General features: G+C 39.8%; 1 protein-coding gene across 1 annotated transcript; it reads right to left on the bottom strand.

Annotated features, from left to right (window-relative positions):
* Nucleotides 1–529: 529 nt before the first annotated feature.
* LOC133292399 (metacaspase-1) lies at nt 530–27,170 on the bottom strand. The gene is made up of 5 exons (XM_061490799.1): nt 26,729–27,170; nt 11,487–11,820; nt 1,195–1,315; nt 872–1,093; nt 530–745 (listed from the first exon to the last, which is right to left on the bottom strand). Exons 1-5 carry the CDS (start codon nt 27,081–27,083, stop codon nt 686–688), a joined length of 1,092 nt encoding a protein of 363 aa, XP_061346783.1. The 5' UTR covers nt 27,084–27,170; the 3' UTR covers nt 530–685.
* Nucleotides 27,171–27,424: the final 254 nt, after the last annotated feature.

Below are 27,424 nucleotides of genomic sequence, written 5' to 3'. Positions count from 1 at the left end.
TTACAAGCTCGTGAAGAAAACAAAATTATAAAGTCATTGAAGGTGGTAGGTTCTACGGTAGTGCTGAAGTGAGACCCCAAATGAAATCTTAACATTTGTTCCCAACACACTAAATAAGTAATTGAAAAATACTATTCTCATTTTACTTGAGGTAACTATCTCATATTATCTCACTTCAAAAATCTCATTCACTCTTTTTTTTTTATTCTTTAATTATGGATCTCATGTGATTTCTCTCTATAACATGAGAAAATTACTCTCATGTAAAATGAGAGTAACATTTTCCTAAGTAATTACATCAAATTCAAATGAAAATAGTATAATCCATACGAGACAATAACTTTCAAATCATTAGTTACGCTTTTCACGTATTAAATTTGATTTCACAAATGCACCTAATTTAACAGGATTAATATGCTCACCTCTGATGTGGAATTCAAATTGTGTTAGCCGAGGCGAATTAGCAAATTAATCCAAGGAACACAGCAACCAAAGTCATTAATATAAGCATATCACATTCTCAAGGGTAAGCATAAATTCAACCAAACATATCCTAATTAATTCCCAGAAAAAGGAACTCTTTCTACCATATAATACAGTAATTTGTCATTGTAATCGATATGCTCACATACAAGGGCAGCGCCAATGGAAAAAATAGCAGTATAAAAATGTTAAGTAATAAATATCATAATGAGAAAGGTTTTCTATATACATCGAATTGTTCGCAAGCTGTTAACTGTGGTTCCTGTTGAAATAAAAGAAAAGGGGAAGGAAAAACAATAAATAGCAGGAGTTAGTTCAATTATAAGAACCTTTCAATAGACCCAAATCTATAAAGAACAGTAATATGATCAGAAAAAACCATTTTAACCTGTCTCAATCCACCAACAGTGAGACTACCTCCGGTCAAAAGCATGGAGAGAAGAGAGGTTACTACGCCTCCACCCACAATACCACCACCATCATTGCCGGCATTTCTGATGGCAGTGCGCATTGCAGTAAGAATGCTGCCATACGTAGCCCCATGACCCCGCTCTATGGCTTGGATGAAGCAAAACGTCATGGCCCCAGTTGATGTAATCTTGGATAGTGCCTGTTTACAGTGATAGTGATCATATTCTCAGACAACAGGTTTCACAGGCATAGATTGAAACAGTCTCAGACAGATATCAATGTGAATTTTCCGAAACTTACAGATGTATCAGCTGAAGTTTGATCATCGTCGCATCCACTAAAGCAGATAGCTTCTCCACCATTTGATCCCTTCCATATACCTGACCTAGGGCGATGATCCTCCCATACATATTGTCCACTCCTATTGCAAAGAAGATAGAAACAGAGTAAAAACCAGGTATTAGAGAACGACATTTATTTCATGGAAAGAAGAAGACTACTGCATGTATTCAATCATAAAATAAAGCAAAAATCATATTTGAAAAACATTCAAGAGAAAAAAAAAAGGGCAAACCCTAGTGCACAAAGCTCCACAACTTGTGATGATAGGAGTGAGAGTTGATTGTATACAGTCTTACCTTTAAATGTTTACAAATAGACTATTTCCCAAAATTGAACCTGTGACCTTCCAGTCACAAAGAGCAACTTTACAATTTTTTTTCTCTGGAAAAAAAGAAGTACAAAATGCATATCTTCATCAAACTCTCCTCCCATCTTAAGACTCCAGTTTTTGAGGGAACAAACGCAAAGAAGAAAAAATAAAAACAATAAGCCTTATCCCAGTTGGTGGAGACAACTACATAGTTCAATGGACAGCATCAGTATCAAATGATTCAAATCTTATTGATTTGTTTTCTTCTCCCGTAACAAAACAACCTTAGCTGAGTTAGTCATTATTTACTCAAATATGTGACACTCCATCTTTCTTTGGTATACAATATTTCCTATTTTTTTATCTGAAATTATAAATCCACTCATCTACCTCCGTATTCTCTTACATGCTATACTTACTTTCTTCTCTTGTTGACACTTCATTGCCCAACATTCACTACCATAGAGCATTACTAGTGTTATATCTGCTCGGTAGAATTCTTCTTGAGTTTGGTAGACATTGGCAGTTTGCAATCACAAATTATGCCTGAAGCATATCTCCATTTCGTCTTACCTAGCTTGAATCCTATATGCAACATCCCCATCAATCTCCCAATCACTTTGCAATTATCAATTCTCAGCTCCAGATTATTGAAAATTTGTGCCGTTACTGAACTTGCATTTCAACTGGGATTGCATGATTGCATCATCCAAAAAAAGCATGCCTTGACACACTGACTCTAGGATGTGCAAATTGAGAAGGTATAGACTCAATCAACCCTTGGTCAAACCTATTATTATAGAAAAATCTTTTGTTAACATCCATGAGGGAACACGTTAATTGTTATCTATACTAGAAAAGAAGATAAGTATATTATTGAATTGTATAATATTTATACAAGAGTTCTCTATTTAAAGAGACTAAAAAACCTAATGGGCTAAGCCCAAATACACTTATAGAGTATTCTAACTATTACAAAATAATAATAAAATAATTCTAATATTTACAATACTCCCCCTCAAGCTGAGGAATGGATATTTATCATTCCCAGCTTGGTAGTAAATTCTTGAAATCTATCATTAGGAAGACCCTTAGTTAAGACATCAGCCAATTGACGACCAGAAGGAATATATGGAGTAGTGATAAGTCCACTGTCTAATTTCTCTTTAATGAAGTGGTGATCAATCTCAATATGTTTGGTTCGATCGTGTTGAATTGGATTGTGGGCTATACAGATAGCTGACTTGTTATCACAAAATAACTTCATAGATCCTTCATATCTCACCTTGAGATCATCGAGAATGATTTTCAGCCATAATAACTCACAGATACCTTGAGCCATAACTCGAAATTCTGCTTCTGCACTTGATCTAGCAACCACATTTTGTTTTTTACTTCTCCATGTTATAAGATTACCACAGAGAAACATACAATAGCCCGAAGTAGACCGTTGGTCAGTCACGGATCCAGCATAATTGGCGTCTGTATAAACTTCTAAGGATAGGTTTCCTCTTCTCTGGAACAATAGTCCTCTACCTGGTGTGCCTTTCAGATATTGGAGAATCCTGTCCACAGCTCGCAAGTGTTTCTCCTTCGGATCATGCATAAATTGACTAATAACACTAACTGCATAAGCTAGATCAGGTTTAGTATGAGCTAGATATATCAATCTTCCCATTATTCGTTGATATTGTTCTTTGTCAACTGGAGAGCTCTCATTTGCACTTCCTAGTCTGTGATTATGCTCAATCGGAGTACTGGAAGGTTTATACCCAAGTTTTCCTGCTTTTTTAACGAGGTCAAGAACTTACTTCCTTTGACAAATAAATATCCCTTACTTTGAATGAGCAACTTCTATCCCAAGAAAATATCTCAGTTTTCCAAGATTTTTAACTTCAAATTCAGCAGTCAGTCTTTTTTTCAGAGCATATTTCTCACCTATATCATTCCCTGTTACAATAATGTTATCAACATAAACTAGAAAGATAGTGGTCTTACCTTCCTGAGAATGTTTAAAGAAAAGTGTATGATCCCCTTGGCTTTGCTTGTATCCCAATGAAAGCATAACTTCGGTAAATCTTCCAAACCAAGCACGCGGGGATTGCTTCATGTCATACAATGCCTTCTTTAACCTGCAAACTTTATTATCTCCATTTGTAGAGTTAAATCCTGGCGGAATCTCCATATAAACCTTCTCTTCTAATTCACCATTGAGGAAGACATTTTTCACATCAAATTGATTCAAATCCCAACTAAAATGAGCAGCGAGGGACAATAGAACTCTTACAGTGTTCATTTTGGCCACTGGAGCAAATGTTTCTTCGTAATCAATGCCATAGGTCTGTGTGTATCCCTTGGCTACCAATCGAGCTTTATACCTCTCAAGAGTCCCATCAGAATTATACTTCGGAGTATACACCCATCTGCACCCTACTGTCCTTTTTCCATTTGACCTGCCAACAACTTCCCATGTATTATTCATCTCCAATGCATTCATCTCCTCATGCTTGGCTTGAACCCAATTATCATCCTTTAATGCTTCATGTACTAATTTCGGGATTGAAATGGAGTCAAGTGTTGTAATAAAACTTCTATGCTGCGTAGAGAGATTCTTAGAAGAAACAAAATGAGAAATAGGGTGTTGGGTACAAGACTTTTTACCTTTCCTTACTGCAATGGGTAAGTCATCAGAATTAATATCAGGCTCAGGAATAAAAGAAGTAGTGTGTTCAGTACTTATCAGCGATTCAGGCGATTGCAATTGCTAGTGGGGCAGTGTGGGTTGTTTCTTCCTTTGGTACAATAGTTCGGGTGTCCCATCTTTGCGTACTTTCTGTCTATCAACAGGAGGCATGTCACATGAGGAATCAGATGAATTTTTAGCCTCAACAATTAAGTCTTCCTTCTCATTGTCATGTAGTGTAACTACTGGAGTAGAAGATGTAGGTAACAGAAAGGGAGACTCAGACTCGAAGAAAATGGATGAAGCTTCTATACTATTCTCCCCCTGAAGCTGAGTGTGTAGAAAGTAAGACTCAAAATCATGGAAGCTAACATCCATAAAGACAAATAATTTATGACTTGGAGGGTGGTAACATTTGTATCCTTTCTTGTTGGGAGCATAACCAAGGAAGACACACTTAAGGGCTCTAGGATCAAATTTACTCCGATGTTGTTCATTGATATGGATGAAGGCAACACATCCAAAGATACGAGACTAGAGACTTTGCATAATTGGAACAGAAGGAAAAAAATAGGTCATGAGATCAACAGGACTTAAATGGCCAAGGACTCTGGAAGGCAGGAGGTTGATCAAATAAGCTGCAGTTAATAAGGCTTCTCCTAGGTAAGAGTTGGGTGCATATGTCTGAAACAATAATACTCTGGTGACTTCAAGCAAATGTCGATTTTTTCTTTCAGCAACCCCATTTTATTGAGGGGTATCCACACATGTGAGCTCATGAATCATATCCTTATCTGAAACGAATTGTGACAGACGCTGGTTGACATACTCCGTACCATTGTCAGATCTTAATCACTTAATACTTTTACCAAACTGTGTCTCGATCATTTGATAAAATCAAATAAACAATTCTGGTACTTCTGACTTGTCTTTACTTGAAAAGGATGAATGTATTGTATATTGTGTATAATGTTGTACAAGAGTCCTCTATTTAAAGAGGTTAAATGACCTAATGGGCTAAGCCCAAATAACCTTCTAGAATAATAAACTAATAATAATAAAACTAATATTATTTCTAACACTCCCCCTCAAGCTGGTGCGTATATATCATAAGCACCCAGCTTGTTACATATATGATCTATTCGGGGACCTCCAAGAGCCTTGGTGAAAACATCTGCAAGTTGATCACTGGAATTGACAAATGCTGTCTCGATCTCGCCTGACTGAATTTTCTCTCTAACAAAGTGACAGTCAATTTCTATATGTTTAGTCCTCTCATGAAAGACTGGGTTAGAGGATATGTGCAATGCGGCTTGATTGTCACAAATGAGTTTCATGGGCCGTTGTTCACAGAGATGTAATTCCTTAAGCAATTGCTTTAGCCAGATGAGCTCACAGGTCGCATTTCCCATGGCCCGATATTCTGCCTCTGCACTTGATCTGGCAACCACAGTTTGCTTCTTACTCTTCCAAGAGATCAAATTTCCTCCGAGGAGAACACAATACCCGGAGGTGGATCGTCTGTCTGAAGGAGAACCTGCCCAGTCAGCATCTGAATAGCTAGACACTTCTGCATTCCCCTTATTAGTGTATAATAAACCTCTTCCTGGTGCCTTTTTGATAAATCGAAGAATCCTGATAACTGCATCCCAATGAGAGTCACAAGGAGAGTCAAGGAATTGACTTGCCACACTAACTGAAAAAGAGATGTCTGGTCTTGTCACAGTAAGATAGTTCAACTTTCCAACTAGTCGGCGGTAACGACCAGGGTCTGCCAATGGCTCCCCCTGTCCAGGCAATAACTTAATATTAGGATCCATAGGTGTATCAATGGGTTTACATCCCAACATACCAGTCTCATCTAAGATATCCAGTGCATACTTCCTCTGACAAATAGAAATGCCCTTCCTAGACTGTGCTACTTCGATTCCTAAGAAATATCGAAGTCTGCCAAGATCTTTGGTCTGAAACTGATTGAATAAGTACTTCTTTAACTGATCAATCCCAGCTTGATCGCTGCCAGTAATAATGATGTCATCAACATAGACCAGGAGATAGATGCACTGGCCAGAAGAGCTATGCCGATAGAAGACAGAATGATCCGCTTGACTTCGGGTTAAACCGAAGGATTGAACAGCAGAACTGAAGCGACTAAACCAGGCCCGAGGAGACTGCTTCAAGCCATATAAAGATTTACGAAGCTTGCATACCATGCCAGAACTCCCCCCCTGAGCAACAAAACCTGGTGGTTCCTCCATATATACTTCCTCTTGCAAGTCACCATGTAAGAAAGCATTTTTGATATCAAGTTGTAGAAGAGGCCATTGATAAAAGGCAGCAAGTGCAAGATATAGGCGAACAGATGCCATCTTGGCAACAGGAGAAAAAGTATCCCCATAGTCAAGACCAAATATCTGAGTGTATCCCTTGGCCACCAAACGAGCTTTGAGGCGATCAATAGTGCCATCAGGACCAATTTTGACAGTGAATACCCATCGACAACCGACTTTCCAGGAGTAACATGAACAAGATCCCATGTGCCATTGGAGTGAAGTGCTTGCATTTCATCAATCATTGTTTGACGCCAACCCGGATGAGAGAGTGTTTCACCTGTGGTTTTAGGAATAGAAATAGACGAAATACTAGAAACAAAAGTAAAATGTGGTGAAGAAAGTCTATCATAACTCAAGAAACTATAAAGTGGATGAGGGTTACGAGTGGATTGAATACCTTTGCGAAGGGCAATGGAAGTAGTCTCTGATGGAGGATCCGGAGGGGAAGAGTCGACAGCAGCAGGCGGTGAGTCAGTAAGGGTCAAATCTGCTGGAGGCGCAGGCTGACGACGCTGATAGGTGAGAAAAGGACTGTCCTCAAGGATGGAGGCAAGGGGTTGCTCCCCCGGGATAGAGTCTCCTGCAACTGGTAAAGACAAATCAAGACAAGGAACATGAAGAACTTGATCAACTTGTGTTATCTGAGATGGGATAGAATGAAATGGTTGTTGATCAAGGAAAGTGACATCATCCGAGACAATATAACGCTTGAGATCAGGAGAGTAGCAACGATACGCTTTTTGAAAACGAGTATATCCAAGGAAAATACACTTGAAGGCTTTGGATGTTAATTTATCTTTTCCTAGAATAAGATCATGAACAAAGCAGGTACATCCAAATACATGTGGAGGTAGAGGATAGGAAGGTGCTCCTGAAAATAAAACACTATGAGGAACTTCGTTATTGAGTATGGAAGAGGGCATGCGATTGATGAGAAAGCAAGAGGTGAGTATAGCATCTGCCCAAAAACGAAGTGGAACATTCATATGAATTAGTAGGGTACGAGCAGTTTCAACCAGATGTCGATTCTTACGTTCGGCCACTCCATTTTGTTATGGAGTGTGTGGACAAGTGGTCTGGTGTAACGTCCCACGTTTCTCCAAAAAATTAGAAAACTCAAAAGACACATATTCTTTTGCATTATCACTGCGCAAAATTTGAATAGAAGCACCAAATTGAGTATTTATCTCAGCACAATTTTTGATAAATTGAAAATAATTCAGAACGTTTTTTCATTAAATAAACCCAAGTGCAACGAGAGAAATCATCAATAAAGGTGACAAAATACTGAAAACCCAAAACAGTTCGACTCGGACCCCAAATATCAGAATGAACAATAGAAAAAGGAGCATAAGCTCTTTAATCGACCCTATTAGCAAAAGAGGAGCGAGTGTGTTTTCCTTGCTGACAAGAATGACAGTTTAAAGACTTAAGATTGGATAAAAAGGGAACCATATGCTGAAGCTTGGAGAGGTTTGGATGACCCAGGCGGCTGTGAATTAGCTCAGGAGACTCTGAGAGAACAGGCTACTGGAGACGGTGGTGCAATCAGATAGTAGAGACCTCGTGACTCAACGCCTGCTCCAATCGTCTTCCCCGTACCCGAATCCTGCATAGAAAAGGATTGTTTAGAGAAGGTAATAGTACATGAAAGAGAATGAATCAACTGGCTAACAGAGATTAAATTAAAAGGAATGCCAGGTATATAATAAACAGAACTCAAAGTTAAAAGGGGAGTTGGGTTGGCTTCCCCAATTCCACGAGCAGGAGCCTTAGTGCCATCAATAAGAGTGACAGGGGGTAGGTTATTAAAATAAGAAAGTGAAGTGAAGAGATCTTTATTACCACAAAAATGATGAGTAGCACCTGAGTCTATTATCCAGGGTCCAAGAGATGATTGATAAAAACAAGCAACATGATTACCAGTGTCTTGAGTAGGATGCTGAGAAGAAACCTTCTTGAGAAGTGCCTCGTAGTCGGCACTTGAAAGAGTTACTAATCCAGTACAAGGTGGCGTAGCATCAGTTTGAGCAAAGTTGGAAGTCAGTGGCTTCAAATGAGGGTACTTCCTATAGCAGCATTCTTCAAAATGCCCAAGATTCTGGCAATAATTGCAACGAGGCCTCTGTCTGCGGCCACGTCTGTGACCGCGTCCACTTTTACAAATGGAATCACTGGCCCGAGAAAAGATTGGAGATGGGGTAGTACCGGAGATGATGCCAGTCGTGTTTTTGGACGCATTATTTGAGCCCTCCATCACAAAATAAAAGGAGATGACTAGAAAATAGCAAAGAACTACAAGAAAGCAAGAAATCGCGCAAAAACGTTGCACAAAAGTGTCCAAACAGTGGGTTTTTCACTGATATCTTTCAAACGGATGAGACCCACAACGAACGGAGACCAGATCTGGAAAGAGGGTGAGGAGGCGAGCAAGATGGTGGTGGTCCGGCCTGGAACGGTGGCCGAACGGTGGCTCACGCGCCGGAACAGTGGTTCGGCCGCCGGAGACTTCCACTGGCGCGTGGATGCTCCGATCAACACGCGACTTGGACAAACAGGGTCGCCTCCCTGAGCCGTTCCCGATCGCATGGTGGTTGGTCGGAAAAGTCGCCGGAAAAGCAGTCTGACGGCGGTGAACAGTGGCGGACGGTGGTTTTGTGGCGGTTTCCGGCGATGAACGGAGGCTGACGATGTTTTTCCTGATGATAAGAGGCTGAGGACAAAAAAAAAAAAAATTGTGACTAAATAAGGGTTAGGTGTGAAAGGATGGTTGCCGGTATGATGCACGGCACGATATGCGGAAGCAGGATTCCTAGAACACAAGCTCTGATACCAACTTGAAAAGGATGAATGTATTGTATATTGTGTATAATGCTGTACAAGAGTCCTCTATTTAAAGAGGTTAAATGACCTAATGGGCTAAGCCCAAATAACCTTCTAGAATAATAAACTAATAATAATAAAACTAATATTATTTCTAACATCTTTCATCAAGAATATCCATGTTACCTGAGTGCAATCATCAATAAAAGAAACAAACCACCTAGCACCTGAAATATTATGTACTATAGAAGGGCCCCAAACATCCGAATGGATAAGAGTAAAGGGCTCAATACTCTTTATTGAACTTGAAGTAAAGGGCACACAGTGGTGTTTCGCAAGCTTACAAACATCACAATGGAAGTAGTCAATTGACTGATCCTTAAACAAAGAAGGAAACATTGACTTCAATAAGCCAAATGACGAGTGCCCCAGGTGTTTGTGATGAAGCCAAATCTGTGAGAATGAAGTAGATGGGTGATGACTCATCAATAATTGATTCCCGATATCCCTTGTAGCATGCTCTGGAATGAGATAGTACCACCCACCCTACTCCTTAGCAACTCCAACCGTCCTCCCCGTGATGATATCTTGAATAACACAATGGGTAGGAAAAAAGATGACAGCACAATTCATGTTAGTTGTATGCTTATAAGTGGAGATAAGATTGGTGGAGAGCTGAGGAACATAAACAACATTTTTTAAAAATAAGGAAGGTTGAATTTGAATGTTACCAGAACCCACAACTGATTTGTGAGATCCATCAGCTACAACTATAGTACGGATACCACTAGTAAAGGGTGATATGAAAGAAAAGAATCAACTAGACAGGTCATATGATCAGTTGCACCAGAATCCATAATCCATGAATTTTTGAAATCAGTGCAAGATGTAAGAAGAGATGTAGGGTGTGTGATCTTACCAAACATAGTCGATCAGAACAGTGAAATAAAATAAATTTCTCTTCCGTTTTTTTTTTTATGAACAATACTTGTGAACAATACCGATGAACAGTGCCGATGAACAGTACCGGTGAACAGTGCGCGTGAACAATGTTGAGTGAAAAAGAAACCTTCGTAGAATGATAGATCTGAGAAAACGGAGTGAAACAGGAATCCTTACAGTCCAAAAGGTCCCCAGAATTTTTTTTTTGGCGGCGAGGGGCAAATAGGGTTTGGTTTTTATAGGTGGTGATTTGCGGAAGTAGAGCCCTCAGAATCAAGAGCTCTGATACCAACTAGAAAAGAAGATTTGTATATTATTGAATTGTATAATATTTATACAAGAATTCTCTATTTAAAGAGACTAAAAAATCTAATGGGCTAAGCCTAAATACACTTATAGAATATTCTTACTATTACAAAATAATAATAAAATAATTCTAATATTTACAATATCTATCATCAGATATATTCTTTATTGCTCAAAAGCTTTTCCATTAGTGGAGTCGTGGTGCCTCATCATAGGCTTTTCTAGATCAAGGAATACAAGTTTAGGTCTATTCATTTCATATCTTTCCATCAAACCCTGCAATAGGAATATAGCCTCCATGGTCGACCTCCCTGGCATAAAACAAAACTAGTTCTCTGATATACAAATCTCTCATCTTAATCTACTCCAATTACTCTTTCCCACAACAGTTCACAGTGCAACTCATGAGCTTATTTTCTCTATAGCTTGCCATGATTTTCCGTTCTTCCTTTATTCTTGCAAATATTTATCGAAGTGCTCCTCTCCTCTTCCACTCATCTAGCATTTCCTTACACCTTGTTTTCTCATTAGAGAAACAAAATAGTGAAAACTACAAGACCTCACGCTTAATTTGACATAAACAAACTTGATATTGAACTTAAAAAATGAAAAAGATGAATTGCTAAATAAAACTAATGTTATCAACTGGTTCCAAATTTGGATATTGATCAATCACGTGCACAATTATTAAAGACTTGAGGTCACTATTTTTTAGCAGAATATACAAGTATATGTTTTCCTTTAGATAAAGTGTTAATGCAAAGCTGCAAATTGTTTATCGAACATCACAATGCCAAAGTCAACAAAGCCAAAAATTCATAATAGTAAACCACGCAATCTTTTAGAAGGTAACCTGTTCATTCTGCAAAGATATGGCAAATCTAGAACAGTGCCACTATGGCAGGCATCAATTAGTGCGTGCAGCCTAACCCCGTGAGGAAGAGGCCTGACAATTGCTGCATTGATCTCATCATCTACAATCATACCCTGTGTTTCAAAATCAAGGGGACATAGAGTCTCATCAAATCCATCAGCTTCATCACCACTATAGTTCCTTTGCTGTGATCCATGACCAGAATAATGAAAAACCAGGGAGTCTCCTGGTTGACATCCTTGTACAAGCCAAAACATTGCCATCCTGATGTTTTGCTTGTTTGGAAATTTGGGGCCATAAGGATCTTCTTCTTCTGCATTTTGAAATTTAAATGATGATATTTAATATAAGATTTATACAAAAAAAATGTAGCACTGGAAAAAGGTCTGCCAAATGTTGAGACAAAGTCATAAATATGCAATGTATGTCAACTCTTAATATATGTACTAATACAAGAATGAACTTCAAAATATTTATGAGTTATGTTAGAATCTTTTTATTTGATTGTATTTATGATGATTCCTAATTCTTAGGTTTGATTAGCCTGTAAGCTACTAATTTTCTCCTTGGCTGTTTCTTGATTGATTGTAATCACACAATATGAGATCAGTGAGATGCCTAGACACACAATTTCTCTCAAACTTTCTGTAACCCTAGACACAATATGTGAGGTTATCGCATTCGATGAATTTGGATAGGTATGCATCTTGCTATGTATGATTGCTTGCCAAGAAATACGTCTTTCAAGTGATGTCTCTTACTTCTTCGCCATGAAAAATTCCAACCAAGCTCTTGTAGCTGAATGTCATTCTAGCCGTCTTAGCAGGTTATCTTTTTAGTAATGCTCATTTTGCATATTAGTTCTCCAGCCATAGTTTAGCGTTATTCAGCAAGCCCCATTGTGCTGAGTTATCTTCCAGCTATGGTCTAGGAAGCCCAAATTACATTTTTAATTTATTTTCTTTAACCGTGCTCATTTGTGAGAAGATGAGAACTTAGTAAGCTTCAACTTCAGTGAGAGTGTTATAATATTATCATTTATGTTTATCATTTAGTCAACTGTATTCATAATTATTGAGATTGGTAGTTCATGATTAGAGTGTAATTTCCTGTTGATTAGCTTTGAATTAGCTCTTTGATTGACTATAATCTGATGGGCTATGGGCCTCAAAGTTATTAAATTAGTTATTTTGTTATGGAAACTATTCTAGAATATTCCTAAAATATAGGATAAAAGGGAGGCAGTGTGTGTAGTGTGGGTATGCATTTTGTTAGAAATAATATTAATTTATTATTACCAATAGTCTAGATTGTGGGCTTGGCCCATTAGGTCATCCCATTAGGTCTTTTAGTCTCTATAAATAGAGAGCCTCCTTGTACAGACTCATATACTTGAATATACAATATATTTCAGATTCAATTTGGTATCAGAGCTCTCGATCTGAGGGCTCTGCTTCCGCATATATATCTTTCTCTTTCTTTTTACTGCCGTGCATCATACCGGCAACCATCCTTTCACACCTAACCCTTATTTAGTCACAAATTTCTTGTCCTCAACCACGTATCATCAGGAAAAAGATCGTCAGCCTCCGTTCATCGCCGGAAACCGCCACAAAACCACCGTCCGCCACTGTTCACCGCCGTCAGACTGCTTTTCCGGCGACTTTTCCGACCAACCACCACGCGATCAGGAGCGGCTCAGGGAGGCGACCCTGTTTGTCCAAGCCGCGTGTTGATCGGAGCATCCACGCGCCGCCACGCGCCGGTGGAAGTCTCCGGCGGCCGAGCCACTGTTCCGGCGCGTGAGCCACCGTCCGGCCACCGTTCCAGGCCGGACCACCACCATCTTGCTCGCCTCCTCACCCTCTTTCCAGATCTGGTCTCCGTTCGTTGTGGGTCCCATCCGTTTGAAAGATATCAGTGAAAAACCCGTTGTTTGGACACTTTTGTGCAACGTTTTTGCGCGATTTCTTGCTTTCTTATAGTTCTTTGCTATTTTCTGGTCATCTCCTTTTATTTTGTGATGGAGGGCTCAAATAATGCGTCCAAAAACACGACTGGCATCATCTCCGGTACTACCCCATCTCCATTCTTTTCTCGGGCAAGTGATTCCAATTGGAACAGTGGACGCAGTCGCAGACGTGGCCGCAGACAGAGGCCTCGTTGCAATTATTGCCAGAATCTTGGGCATTTTGAAGAACGCTGCTATAGGAAGTACCCTCATTTGAAGCCACCGACTGCCAACTTTGCTCGATGTTACGCCACCTTCAACTGGATTAGTAACTCTTTCAAGTGTCGACTATGAGGCACTTCTCAAGAAGGTTTCTTCTCAGCATCCTACTCAAGACACTGGTAATCATGTTGCTTGTTTTTATCAATCATCTCTTGGACCCTGGATAATAGACTCAGGTGCTACTCATCATCTTTGTGGTAATAAAGATCTCTTCACTTCACTTTCTTATTCTAATAACCTACCCCCTGTCAATCTTGCTGATGGCACTAAGGCTCCTGCTCGTGGAATTGGGGAAGCCAACCCAACTCCTCTTTTAACTTTGAGTTCTGTTTATTATATTCCTGGCATTCCTTTTAATTTAATCTCTGTTAGCCAGTTGATTCATTCTCATTCATGTACTATTACCTTCTCTAAACAATCCTTTTCTATGCAGGATTCGGGTACGGGGAAGACGATTGGAGCAGGCGTTGAGTCACGAGGTCTCTACTATCTGATTGCACCACCTTCTCCAGTAGCCTGTTCTCTCACAGAGTCTCCTGAGCTAATTCACAGCCGTCTGGGTCATCCAAACCTCTCCAAGCTTCAACATATGGTTCCCTTTTTATCCAATCTTAAGTCTTTAAACTGTCATTCTTGTCAGCAAGGAAAACACACTCGCTCCTCCTTTGCTAATAGAGTCAATAAAAGAGCTGATGCTCCTTTTTCTATTGTTCATTCTGATATTTGGGGTCCGAGTCGAACAACGTCTGTTTTGGGTTTTCAGTATTTTGTCACCTTTATTGATGATTTCTCCTGTTGCACTTGGGTTTATTTAATGAAAAATCGTTCTGAGTTATTTTCAATTTATCAAAAGTTTTGTGCAAAAATAAAAACTCAATTTGGTGCTTCTATTCAAATCTTGCGCAGTGATAATGCAAAAGAGTACGTGTCTCTTGAATTTTCTAAATTTCTGGATACACAAGGGACGATACACCAGACTACCTGTCCCCACACTCCACAACAAAATGGAGTCGCTGAACGTAAAAATAGACATCTAGTTGAAACTGCACGTACCCTTCTCATTCATATGAACGTCCCACTCCGTTTTTGGGCAGATGCTATTATCACCTCATGTTTCCTTATCAACCGCATGCCTTCTTCTGTGCTAAATAATGATGTTCCCCACAGTATTTTGTTTTCCGGAGCACCTTCTTATCCTCTGCCTTTACATATTTTTGGTTGTACTTGTTTTGTTCATGATCTTACTCCAGGTAAAGACAAGTTGACATCCAAGGCCTTCAAATGTATTTTCCTTGGGTATACACGTTTTCAAAAAGGGTATCGTTGCTATTCTCCTGATCTCAAGCGTTATATCGTTTCTGCTGATGTCACTTTCCTTGATCAGCAGCCTTTTCACTCTACTCCGTCTCCAGTGTCCCAAGTTGATCAGGTCCTTCCTGTTCCTTTTCTTGATTTGTCTTTACCAGCTGCAGGTGACCCTATTCCAGAGGAGCAACCAATTACCTCCATACCTGCATATCGTCCTCTCCTCATATACCAGCGTCGTCAGCCTGCACCTCCTCCGACTTTGCCTCTTGATGACTCATCGCCCCTTCCCGTCGGCTCTTCTCCTCCGGATCCTCCATCAGAGACTCCTCCCATTGCCCTTCGGAAAGGTATTCGATCCACTCGAAATCCTCATCCCCTTTATTCTTTCTTGAGTTATGACAGACTTTCTTCGCAACATTTTACTTTTGTTTCTAGTATCTCTTCTGTTTCCATCCCTAAAACCACAGGTGAAGCACTATCTCATCCAGGGTGGCGCCAGGCGATGCTTGATGAAGTGCAGGCACTTCACTCCAATGGCACTTGGGATCTTGTTCGTGCTCCTCCCGGGAAGTCTGTTGTTGGTTGTCGATGGGTGTTCACAGTTAAAGTTGGTCCTGATGGCACTGTTGATCGCCTTAAAGCTCGCTTAGTGGCCAAGGGATACACACAGATCTTTGGTCTTGATTATGGGGATACCTTTTCTCCTGTTGCTAAGATGGCTTCTGTTCGCCTGTTTCTTGCCCTTGCCGCCATTCATCACTGGCCCCTTCTCCAACTTGATATTAAGAATGCTTTTCTACATGGTGACTTGCAGGAGGAAGTTTATATGGAGCAACCACCAGGTTTTGTTGCTCAGGGGGAGAGTTCTGGAATGATATGTAAACTTCAAAAATCTTTATATGGCCTGAAGCAATCTCCTCGGGCCTGGTTTAGCCGCTTTAGTTCAGTTGTTGAATCCTTTGGATTAATCAGAAGCAAAGCCGATCATTCTATCTTTTACCGGCATAACTCTTCTAGCCAGTGCATTTATCTCCTGGTCTATGTTGATGACATTATCATTACAGGCAGTGATCAGACCGGGATTGATCAGTTGAAAAAGCATTTATTCAATCAATTTCAGACCAAAGATCTTGGCAGACCTCGATATTTCTTGGGGATCGAAGTTGCACAGTCTAGGCGGGGCATTTCCATCTGTCAGAGGAAGTATGCACTGGATATCCTAGATGAGACTGGCATGTTAGGTTGTAAACCCATTGATACACCTATGGACCCCAATGTTAAGTTATTACCAGGACAGGGGGAGCCACTGCCAGATCCTAGTCGCTACCGCCGACTAGTTGGAAAATTGAATTATCTTACTGTGACAAGGCCAGATATCTCCTTCGCAGTGAGTGTTGCAAGTCAATTTCTTGATTCTCCTTGTGACTCCCATTGGGATGCAGTTATTAGAATTCTCCGATATATTAAAAAGGCGCCAGGAAGAGGTTTATTATATACAAATAAAGGGAGTTCAGAGATCTCTAGTTATTCAGATGCTGACTGGGCAGGTTCTCCTTCAGATAGACGATCCACCTCAGGGTATTGTGTTCTCTTCGGAGGAAATTTGATCTCTTGGAAGAGTAAGAAGCAAACTGTGGTCCCAGATCCAGTGCGGAGGCAGAATATCGGGCAATGGCAAATGCAACCTGTGAGCTCATCTGGCTGAGTCAATTGCTGAAGGAACTCCATCTCTGTGAACAAAGGCCTATGAAGCTCATTTGTGACAACCAAGCCGCTTTGCATATATCCTATAACCCAGTCTTTCATGAGAGGACCAAGCATATAGAAATTGACTGCCATTTTGTTAGAGAAAAGATCCAGTCAAGGGAGATCGAGACAGCATTTGTCAATTCCAATGATCAACTTGCGGATGTATTCACTAAAGCTCTTAGAGGTCCCCGAATAGATCATATTTGTAACAAGCTGGGAGCTTTTGATATATACGCACCAGCTTGAGGGGGAGTGTTAGAAATAATATTAATTTATTATTACCAATAGTCTAGATTGTGGGCTTGGCCCATTAGGTCATCCCATTAGGTCTTTTAGTCTCTATAAATAGAGAGCCTCCTTGTACAGACTCATATACTTGAATAAACAATATATTTCAGATTCAATTCATTTTATTTAGAATATTTGGAGTGGGGTTTTGGGAAATGATCTCTTGGGATCTCTTTGGCCTAGGTATATTGGCTTGAGAGTGAATGAGGTCTTTTGGTGTTTAATTTCTGCATTTTATCTTGAATTAGAGTTTGTAATCTCTTGATTTAGTAAATACATAGTTATAATTTTCTGGGTTCCATCAATTTGGTATCAAAGCACTACAATCCTGGGAGTGCTCTTTGATCCACAGATGTGAAAAAAAAATAAAAAAAAAATAAAAAAAAATTGAGCAACAAATCCAGATCTGATACAATGGTTCCAACATTTTATGGAGAAGGAGACGACGCTCAGGGATGGCAAATTGCTATGGAACAACATTTTCAAGAAAAACAAATAAACGAAGATGAACAATTGGCAGAAACCCTGAGTGGGCTTAAAGGATGTGCGTTCTACTAGTCTAGGCTTTGGAATCTTAACAATCCTAACGCAAAATTGTGAGATTTTACCAAAGCATTTATAAGTAAATATCTACCGGAGATTTGTGTGGTAGACAAAGAAGAACGACACGAAGATGAAGAACCAGATCGTGAAACAGAAAAACAAATCAACAAAGAAGATAAGGAAACAGTGACCTGCAAAAAAAAGGTAGAGGCTAATGAAGAACAACAACAACAAGACGATGCAGAAGAAGAAAAGCATGGACAGAGAATCGAAGAAGCAGAGAAAAAAGAAAAAGAAATTGAAGAAGAAGAAAAAGTAGTGAGCTAAGAAGACGACGCAAAAGGGGAAGATGAAGAAGATGCAGATGAGGAGATGACACATGCAGTTCTTCTGACAGACTCGAAGGAAGACACTCGTGCAGAGGTTCGTCTTCATTTTTCTTTTGAATGTGGACGGACGATGACCCTTTTGTAGAGATTAGACGAGAGGGAGATGGTGAAGAAACGGGTCGGGTTTGTAGTTGGACGGGCCAATAATGGGTCAGATTATGAAAGGGCAAGTCACACCAGAACAACCTTATCCAATCGGGCCTTTAGTAACATTGAAGGGCGGCCCAATGTTGGGAATAATGAGGTCAGATATGGGCAAGGTAATGGGCCTGAATCAGGACAATTTAAGAGGGTTGCACTCACGGCCCATTCAAATAATTCAAACTGTGAAGGAATTGGGGGAGGGGGTGCTGGTTTGCAATTAGGGCCAAATACTTATCACTGTGAGCCCAATTCTAAGGGTAATACTCAAACTAATGGGGTTCAGCAGCTACCCAAGGTGAGTGGGGAAAGCCAAGGTTCGATACAAGGGAGTTCAGCGACCAACAACAATGACCGATGCAGTGGGAGATACCGACGATTAATGGCGGAGGAATGGGCAGAAGATGAAATCGAATTTGGGGAAGTGGGTAACGTTGTTGATGAGCAGTCCATTCATCTAAGCTTGTTCAACATGGTGGGCCATAAGTCTAGTTGTTCCTTCAAACTTTGGAGAGAGATTCATGGACGAAGAGGGGTGACCTTGATAGCTACAGGTGCTGTGCATATTCTGAAAGCCAGGACAGCAAGTGAGGCAATAGAGGAAGTGTATCAGGGACAAGCAGAGGACCCAATCACATTTCAGACTAAATTCCAGCCAACTCTTGTTTGCGCCATGTATGGAAGTGAAACTGATTTGAGGGTAATCAATTGAGAATATACTAAAAGGGAGGTTCAAGAAACGAAAACGTTACAGTTGCTAATTGGGACAATATGCTTCAAGCAGTGGGATCCTAGTGGATGTTTACTCAAATCACCTACTCTCTTCCTCACCTTGAGGACAAGGTGAATTTTAAAAGGGGAGTATTGATGGGCTATGGGCCTAAAAGTTATTGAATTAATTATTTTGTTATGAAAACTATTCTAGAATATTCCTAAAATATAGGATAAAAGGTAGGCAGTGTGTGTAGTGTGGGTATGCATTTTATTCAGAATATTTGGAATGGGGTTTTGGGAAAGGATCTCTTGAGATCTCTTTGGCCTAGGTATATTGGCTTGAGAGTGAGGGAGGTCTTTTGGTGTTTAATTTCTGCATTTTATCTTGAATTAGTGTTTGTAATCTCTTGATTTAGTAAATACATAGTTATAATTTTCTGGGTTCCATCATAATCACACTATAAATAAGAGATCAATGTGCTTCCCAGCACACTATATCTCTCATACACTGTTTCAACAAGTTACTCATCAAAAGTTCCTGGAAGTGTATACGAATAACAGGACGCAAGGAGAATGAAAATATAGCAGGCATCTAAGAAAAGTTATACCAATCCCCATTGTGGGATCACTAAAATTTCTTGTCAGTTCTTCTATCTTTTCCGATCTTCACATTTTATGTTAGTTGATAAAAATGCAAGATGAAAATATGTTGGACAGTTAGTGAAACATATCCACAGTACACGAAAATGAAGGAAGTCAGCTACTCAAAATTGTATTTGATAAAGGGGGAAGTGCACAAGGCTGACTTAAATTCTTAATTGTCAGAAGTGAAATGACGAAAACTGCTTGACAATTTCTCAAAGGTGACTTGTCAGAGCTCAGCTTATTTAGTTAACAGCTTATCTGAATGCAAGTAAAATCATAACAAGTAACAATATTTGGCCCTAATTCTCAAGGGAACAAGTGTTCCTCAAGGAAATGGCTTGATTGTTGTCTGAACAAGTACAAACGAAGAGTGAAGATAATAGATATATGTGGATTTAGACCAGATACTATCCACAGTAAACTACACATACCTCCTTATGTATAGTAAAATTACATCACCTAACTTCTAAATTACAAAATGACGTGTTCTATTATAGTATTATTTAAAAATCACCCTCCTCTTCAACAAAAAGTGAGCATGTCACGTGGATTTAACTCTTTGACATTAGGATGAAAAGGAGAAGAAAGAGAGAAAAAACCATGCATCTAAACTTTATCTATTTATATAAATAGCCAAGAAATAAGTATTCCATAACATATAAAAAGGTCAAATCAGTTAAATCGCATGTATATTTAACAAATCATTGTTTGTATTAGCAGAAGATAAGTTGTAACTTCTGTAACAAGAGAAATGTATCTACTTTGCCATTATTCAATGTAATATGTAATTGGTTTGGTAACGATAACTATGTAACCTAAGGTAAACGGTTTAAAGAATCAAAGTGAGAACTGGATAGTGATGGATGAGTATCGTACCTCCACAAAATATTGAAGTAATCATGAAACACAACTATATGAACCAAATTCAATACAAAAAAAAAGACATCTGATAAGTTAGTGATCTGAATTGTTTAATTGTACTTGAATATAAAATAATAGAAGAATAATATGTTATGTATTGATCTGTGTCAGAGAGTTACAATATATAGAGACCCTAATGGGCTTAAGTGAAAGGCCCAAACCTAATCCTAATACAGTCAGAATACAGTCAGAATATTTACGGATAAGACGGAATCCAATCATATCTAATCATATCATATCTAATATTCTAACACTCCCCCTCAAGCTGGTGCATATATATTATGAGCACCAAGCTTGTTACAAATGTATTCAACCCGAGGACCTCTAAGAGCTTTAGTGAAAACATCCGCTAGTTGATCAGAGGAGTTGACGAAAGCAGTCTTGATTTCTCCTGACTGAATCTTTTCTCGAATGAAGTGACAATCAATCTCTATATGTTTGGTCCTCTCATGAAAGACTGGATTAGAGGATATATGTAGCGCAGCTTGATTATCACAGATGAGTGTCATGGGTTGTTTCTGTTCACAAAGATGAAGCTCCTGAATCAACTGCTTTAACCAGACTAACTCACAGGTACCATTTGCCATTGCACGATACTCAGCTTCTGCACTAGATCGAGCAACAACAGGTTGTTTCTTGCTCTTCCACGAAATTAAGTTTCCTCCAAAGAAGACAAAATAGCCAGAAGTAGAGCGCCTGTCCGAGGGTGATCCTGCCCAATCAGCATCTGAATAACCACGAATTTCTGTATTTCCCTGATCTGAATACAACAAACCTTTTCCTGGTGCTCCTTTGATGTTTCAGAGGATCCTCACAGCAGCATCCCAATGTGAATCACAAGGGGAATCAAGAAACTGACTAGCCGTACTAACAGCGAAAGAAATATCTGGCCTAGTCACAATAAGATAGTTGAGCTTCCCAATTAGCCTCCGATAACGTCCAGGATCAGATAACGGCTCCCCCTGTCCGGGCAATAACTTGACATTAGGATCCATAGGTGTATCAACTGGTTTACTCCCCAACATACCAGTTTCTTCTAGGATATCCAGGGAATATTTCCTTTGACAGATAGAAATGCCCTGTCTGGATTGCGCCACCTCAATTCCCAAGAAGTAACGCAGCTTCCCAAGGTCCTTTGTTTGAAATGTACTAAACAAATGCTGCTTTAACTGACGAATTCCGTCTTGATCACTTCCGGTGAGAATGATGTCGTCAACATAGACTAACAAATAGATACACTTATCAGGAGATGTAATCCTATAAAACACAGAATGGTCAACTTTACTGCGGATTAAGCCAAACGCCTGAACAGCAGAACTGAAGCGACTGAACCATGCTCGAGGAGACTGCTTGAGACCATATAAGGATTTCCGAAGACGACACACCTTTCCAGACTCCCCCTGAGCAACAAAACCAGGTGGTTGCTCCATGTAAACTTCTTCTTGTAAATCACCATGAAGAAAGGCATTTTTGATGTCAAGTTGAAGGAGTGGCCAGTGACGAACAGCAGCAAGGGCAAGAAAGAGGCGGACTGACGCCATCTTAGCGACCGGAGAAAATGTATCGCTATAATCAAGGCCAAAGATTTGAGTAAAACCCTTGGCAACTAAACGTGCCTTGAGACGATCAATATGGCCATCAGGTCCAACTTTCACAGTAAAAACCCAGCGACAACCAACTATAGACTTCTCTGGAGGAGCAGAAACAAGGTCCCAAGTGCCATTGGAATGAAGTGCAGTCATCTCATCATGCATTGCTTGGCGCCACCCTGGATGGGAAAGTGCTTCACCTGTGGTCTTAGGAATAGAAATAGAAGAAAGACTAGAAACAAAGGTGAAATGAGGTGAAGAAAGACGGTCATAACTCAAAAAGGTATAAAGAGGATAAGGGTTACGAGTAGTACGTGTACCTTTTCTTTGAGCAATGGGAAGAGTCTCTGATGAAGGATCCGGAGGGGAAGAAGCAACAGCAGTGGGCGATGAGTCAGCAAGAGTCGAGTCGACAGGAGGCACAGTTTTGCGACGCTGATAGGTGAGAAGTGGACGGTCCTCAGGTATAGAAGCAATAGGTTGCTCATCTGGAATAGAAGCACTTGTAGCTGGCAAAGACAAGTCAAGAAAAGGGACAGGAAGTACATGATCAACCTGTGACATCTGAGATAGGATAGAATTAAAGGGTTGTTGATCAAGAAAAGTGACATCAGCGGAAACTAAGTAACGCTTAAGGTCGGGAGAATAACAACGATAACCCTTTTGAAGACGAGAATAACCAAGAAAGATACACTGAAAGGCTTTGGATGTTAACTTATCCTTACCAGGAGTGAGATCATGAACAAAACAAGTACAACCAAAGACATGTGGAGTTAGAGGATAAAGAGGAACATCTAGAAGCAATAGATTATGAGGAATGTCATTGTGGAGCACAGATGAAGGCATGCGATTGATGAGAAAACAAGAGATGAGTACAGCATCTGCCCAGAAGTGAAGGGGAACCTGCATATGAATAAGAAGGGTACGGGCAGTTTCAATGAGATGTCTGTTTTTACGTTCAGCCACCCCATTTTGTTGTGGAGTGTGAGGACAAGTAGTTTGATGTAAAGTACCTTGTGTGGCCAAGAAATTAGAAAAATCAATAGAAACATATTCCTTAGCATTATCACTACGTAGAATACGAATAGAAACACCAAATTGAGTATGGATCTCAGTAGAAAACTTTTTATAAATGGAAAATAGCTCGGAACGATTTTTCATTAAATAGGTCCAAGTGCAACGGGAAAAATCATCAATAAAGGTAACGAAATACCGAAAACCTAAGACAGACAAGGTACGACTTGGACCCCAGATATCTGAATGAACAAGAGAGAAAGGGGCATCAGCTCGTTTATTGACTCGACTGGCAAAAGAGGAGCGTGTATGCTTCCCTTGTTGACATGACACACAATCTAAAGACTGAAGACCGGACAAAAGAGGAACCATTTTCTGCAACTTTGAAAGACTTGGATGACCAAGGCGACTGTGGATAAGTTGTGGAGATTCTGTGAGAGAGCATGCTACTGAAGGACGAGGCACATCCAGATAATAAAGCCCTCGTGACTCACGACCCACTCCAATCATTTTCCCCGTACCCGGATCCTGCACAGAAACAGAATGGTTAGAGAAAGTAATGGTGCAAGTGAGGGAGTGGATCAACTTACTAATAGAAATTAAGTTATAAGGGATGCCAGGAATGTAATAGACAGATGTCAAGGCCAAGGTAGAGGTCGGACGAGCTTGTCCAATCCCACGAACTGGGGCTTTGGTTCCATCCGCAAGGGTAAAAGACGGTAAATGATCAGAATAAGTAAGAGATGTAAAGAGTTCCTTATTACCACAGAGATGATCGGTAGCACCGGAGTCAAATATCCAAGTGCCAAGTGATGTAGAATGAGAAACACAAGCAACAGGATTACCAGTATAAGGCTGAGACTGAGGAGAAGCCTTCCTGAGAGGGGTTTGGAGTGCAGCATAGTCCGAACCTGAACCAAATGATGCATTGTCTGACTGAGCTATATTTGCAACAATAGAAAGAGAGTTAACCTCCGAGAGATCAGGAGATGCTGCTGCCATTTAAAGATAAAATATAAAAGTCGTAAACGAAGGCAAACGATATCCAATCAAGAAGAACCACGCGTCTAAGGTCAGACCCACAGAGAAACAATCACAGATCCAGAAAGGGGAGGAGAAGGCGAGCTTCTCTGTCCAAGACCGGCCGGAAAAAGCTGCCGGAATAGTGCTCACGCGCCGGCAGAAGGTGGCGCGTGAAGCCCACGCGCAGAGAAGACAGGTGGCGCGTGACGGCGCGTGGGAGATGCGTTGCTGACCGGACCACCACAGACCTGGTCACCGGGAAGAGAGGGTCCTGATCGCGTGAAGTTTGGTCGGAAAAGTCGCCGGAAAAAGTCTCCGGTTGCCTGAACAGTGATTCTGACGGCGGGCGGTGGTTCCGGTGGCCGTCGGAGGTGCTGACGCGTTTGGAAAAATCACTCAGAGGCTGTTTACAGCCCTAGAAGGCTTGCCGGAAGGACGCACGGCAAGAAAGAGGACTCCTAAGCAGTGGGCTTAGGTTTTAAAGCAAAAAACAAGGTTTCTAAGCGGAAGCGAGGGTTCCCAGAACGAAAGAGCTCTGATACCAACTTGAATATAAAATAATAGAAGAATAATATGTTATGTATTGATCTGTGTCAGAGAGTTACAATATATAGAGACCCTAATGGGCTTAAGTGAAAGGCCCAAACCTAATCCTAATACAGTCAGAATACAGTCAGAATATTTACGGATAAGACGGAATCCAATCATATCTAATCATATCTAATCATATCATATCTAATATTCTAACAATTGTAATCTTTAAATGTCTAGTCAAAAAAGTGTGATGGATATGCAACTCTTAACCCAATAAAGATGCAAAAGTAATGCACATTGAACTAGAGTAAAAACTCATTTTAATCCCCCAAAGAGAGTCAACAACAATTTAATCCCTCCATCATTAGAAGTGACATCAAATTCATCCTTCTGTATACACATTGGATGAATACAACTAACGGATCTTCTAGTTGAGAGACTAAATTGATGTCACTTTCAATAATTAAGGGACTAAGTTGATGTCAACTTTCTTTGGACTTGGAGGGGTTATTCATTGAACAATCATACAAGCAAGGAGCTAAAATGTGATATCATACAATTAAAACTTCAGATAGAGAAACAATTCATAATACTAAGAAATTTTTGTAAAATTACAGTTGTCCCCCTTGTGGTTTGCTCCAATATAGCATAACCACCCCGTAGTTTTTCCATCCAAACATGTTTAGAAAAATCTTCATTGATGACTTAAAAACTTTTACAGAGTACACGAAGTATTCAATTGCTAAAAAATAGAAAAAGAATAATATCCTACATCAAAAAGAGGATAAACCCATCAATTCCTCATGTAACAAAACAACAATGGTTCACTTTTGTTATAAAACAAATTAGTAGTATGCACAATTCCAGTTGAGATTTGGCTAGTAATAAATTTCTAAACCCTAGTGTGGTTTCAAGTGATAACAAAGCAAAGCATACGGGGCAAAGTGTTAGTTCTTATATGTAGGCAGTCAGTGTGATTCTGATTCAAACCACATGAAGTAAGCTGCAATTTATCCTTGAATTAAAGTTGAAGATATTTTGTTGAGGAAACCAAGGCTAACACCATTATGTTAAATATCGTGTACTGGCCCTTTTGAGAACATGGATGGAGAATGAGGGTAAATTACCAGTCAAACAATCAAAAGAGTGGGTGGGATGGGGACCATATGGCTTTTATTCGTTGCACTGAACACCTTAGTATTATGTTTGAGAACTAGAAATCAGAATGTTAAATGAACTGAAAACAAACAATAAGGAAAATTAATACAAGTCCCTCTCAGATAATCTCAATGTAACATTAAACTGAAACAGGTTATATTGAGTTTGTATTAATTTCAAATTAGCTACGAAAATCAAAAGTCAAGTCACATCCACAAAATTATAAGAGAATCAGCAGTCACCACTAACTAACAAAAAAGGTCAAGCAAGCACCAGTTTGATACAATGGTAATTGGTAATAAAGAAAAACAATTGGACAAAAACAGGGTCTACAGAATAAATTTATTCATACACTTCTGTTAAGGTGAAAACCCAAAATATCTTAAGAATGTGATGGTGTTCTGTGATCATTGTTGGAAATTATCAACACAATATAGTAATAGTTACTAACAGGAATCAAGTGCATAGGTGTTTAAGAAATAATGGGTGCAATGCAAGTAACATTCCTCAGCCATAACAATACCATTGTTACTCAACTCTAGCATTCTATTTTTACCTATCAATTGAAAAAATGTATATGAACTAAAAGGTGCAATACAGCATAACATAGATAGAACAGTTGGGTATTAGGAAATTTTCAGATTGAAATTAATGAAGGAAAATTACTAAACAAATCAGAATAAATTAATATCTAAACCAATTTAACATGAAAACGGGTTTGGCTCTGAAATCCAACAAATATTAGAATTCCTAAAATAAAGTCTGAATTTATTGAGAAAATTGCATTCAAACAGAACGAATTATTTGATTTAAACGAAATTAACAAGAAAATTTAAAACCTGAATTATTGAGAGAAAAAATCCAATCTTAACAAAATTCCCCAAGTTCGCACATCCTATATTATTTCCACCAGTTATTTTCTCGGGAAACAAACAGAAAACGCATCGATCAAAGACAGCATCAGGAACATACCGGTGAGCATGATGATGGAAGAATCGGGAAAATTGAACTTGTTGATGAGAAGGTGACGCATGCACTTTGCGTCGTTGATGCATCCCTTGAGCTCGTGCCGCGAGTACCGGTACGAGATGCCGACGACGACAGCCTTCTTGCGGCCGTGAGGATTCGGCGGGAGGCCGGGCGGCGCGTGGTTGTAAGGAGACGGGAACGGCGCTTGGGGAGATGATGCGGGCTGAGGTGGGAGAGCGCGTGGGTCAGCGATGTGAGTGACAGCGTGGCAGAGCGCGCAACGGATAGAACCGGCGCCAGCTGGTAGCTGCAGAGGTGTGCGGCAGTTGGTGCAGTTGACGAGCATGTTGCTGTACATGATTGCAGCTGAATTGGTAAATCGAGATTTTGGGGGAATTTGTTTATGGAGGAAGAGAGTGTTTGAGAAGAGAACGGGTTTTGTGAAGTTAAGAGATTGGAGTAATGGCAACTGCTACGCGTTTTTCAAAATCGATTTGAAAAAGAGAGATTTGACCTTTTAGGTAAGCTAACCTTTAGACGTCACAATCCACGTCACAATCGGGTGACTTATATATATATATATATATATATATATATATATATATATATATAGAGGTAAGATCATTTGATACCAGTGTCAAATTTGAAGTTTGACACCTCATCTGATAGCCGTTAGATTAAAAAAGATCAACGACCCTG

Source organism: Gastrolobium bilobum, unplaced genomic scaffold, assembly GCF_033153095.1.
Source record: "Gastrolobium bilobum isolate Gb01-03AN ecotype WA unplaced genomic scaffold, APGP_CSIRO_Gbil_v1 utg1406, whole genome shotgun sequence".
Taxonomy (NCBI): domain Eukaryota; kingdom Viridiplantae; phylum Streptophyta; class Magnoliopsida; order Fabales; family Fabaceae; genus Gastrolobium; species Gastrolobium bilobum.
Note: the sequence above shows the minus strand (reverse complement) of the source record. Positions and strands in the feature narration are given on the sequence as shown.

Coding starts and splice junctions, on each gene's coding strand:
- LOC133292399 (XM_061490799.1), bottom strand. CDS start 27,083: ATGTACAGCAACATGCTCGTCAACTGCACCAACTGCCGCACACCTCTG. Junction 1,316..11,486: donor TATCTTTGCAGAATGAACAG/GTTACCTTCTAA, acceptor TCTTTGCAATAG/GAGTGGACAATATGTATGGG. Junction 746..871: donor CTGTTGGTGGATTGAGACAG/GTTAAAATGGTT, acceptor TTATTTCAACAG/GAACCACAGTTAACAGCTTG.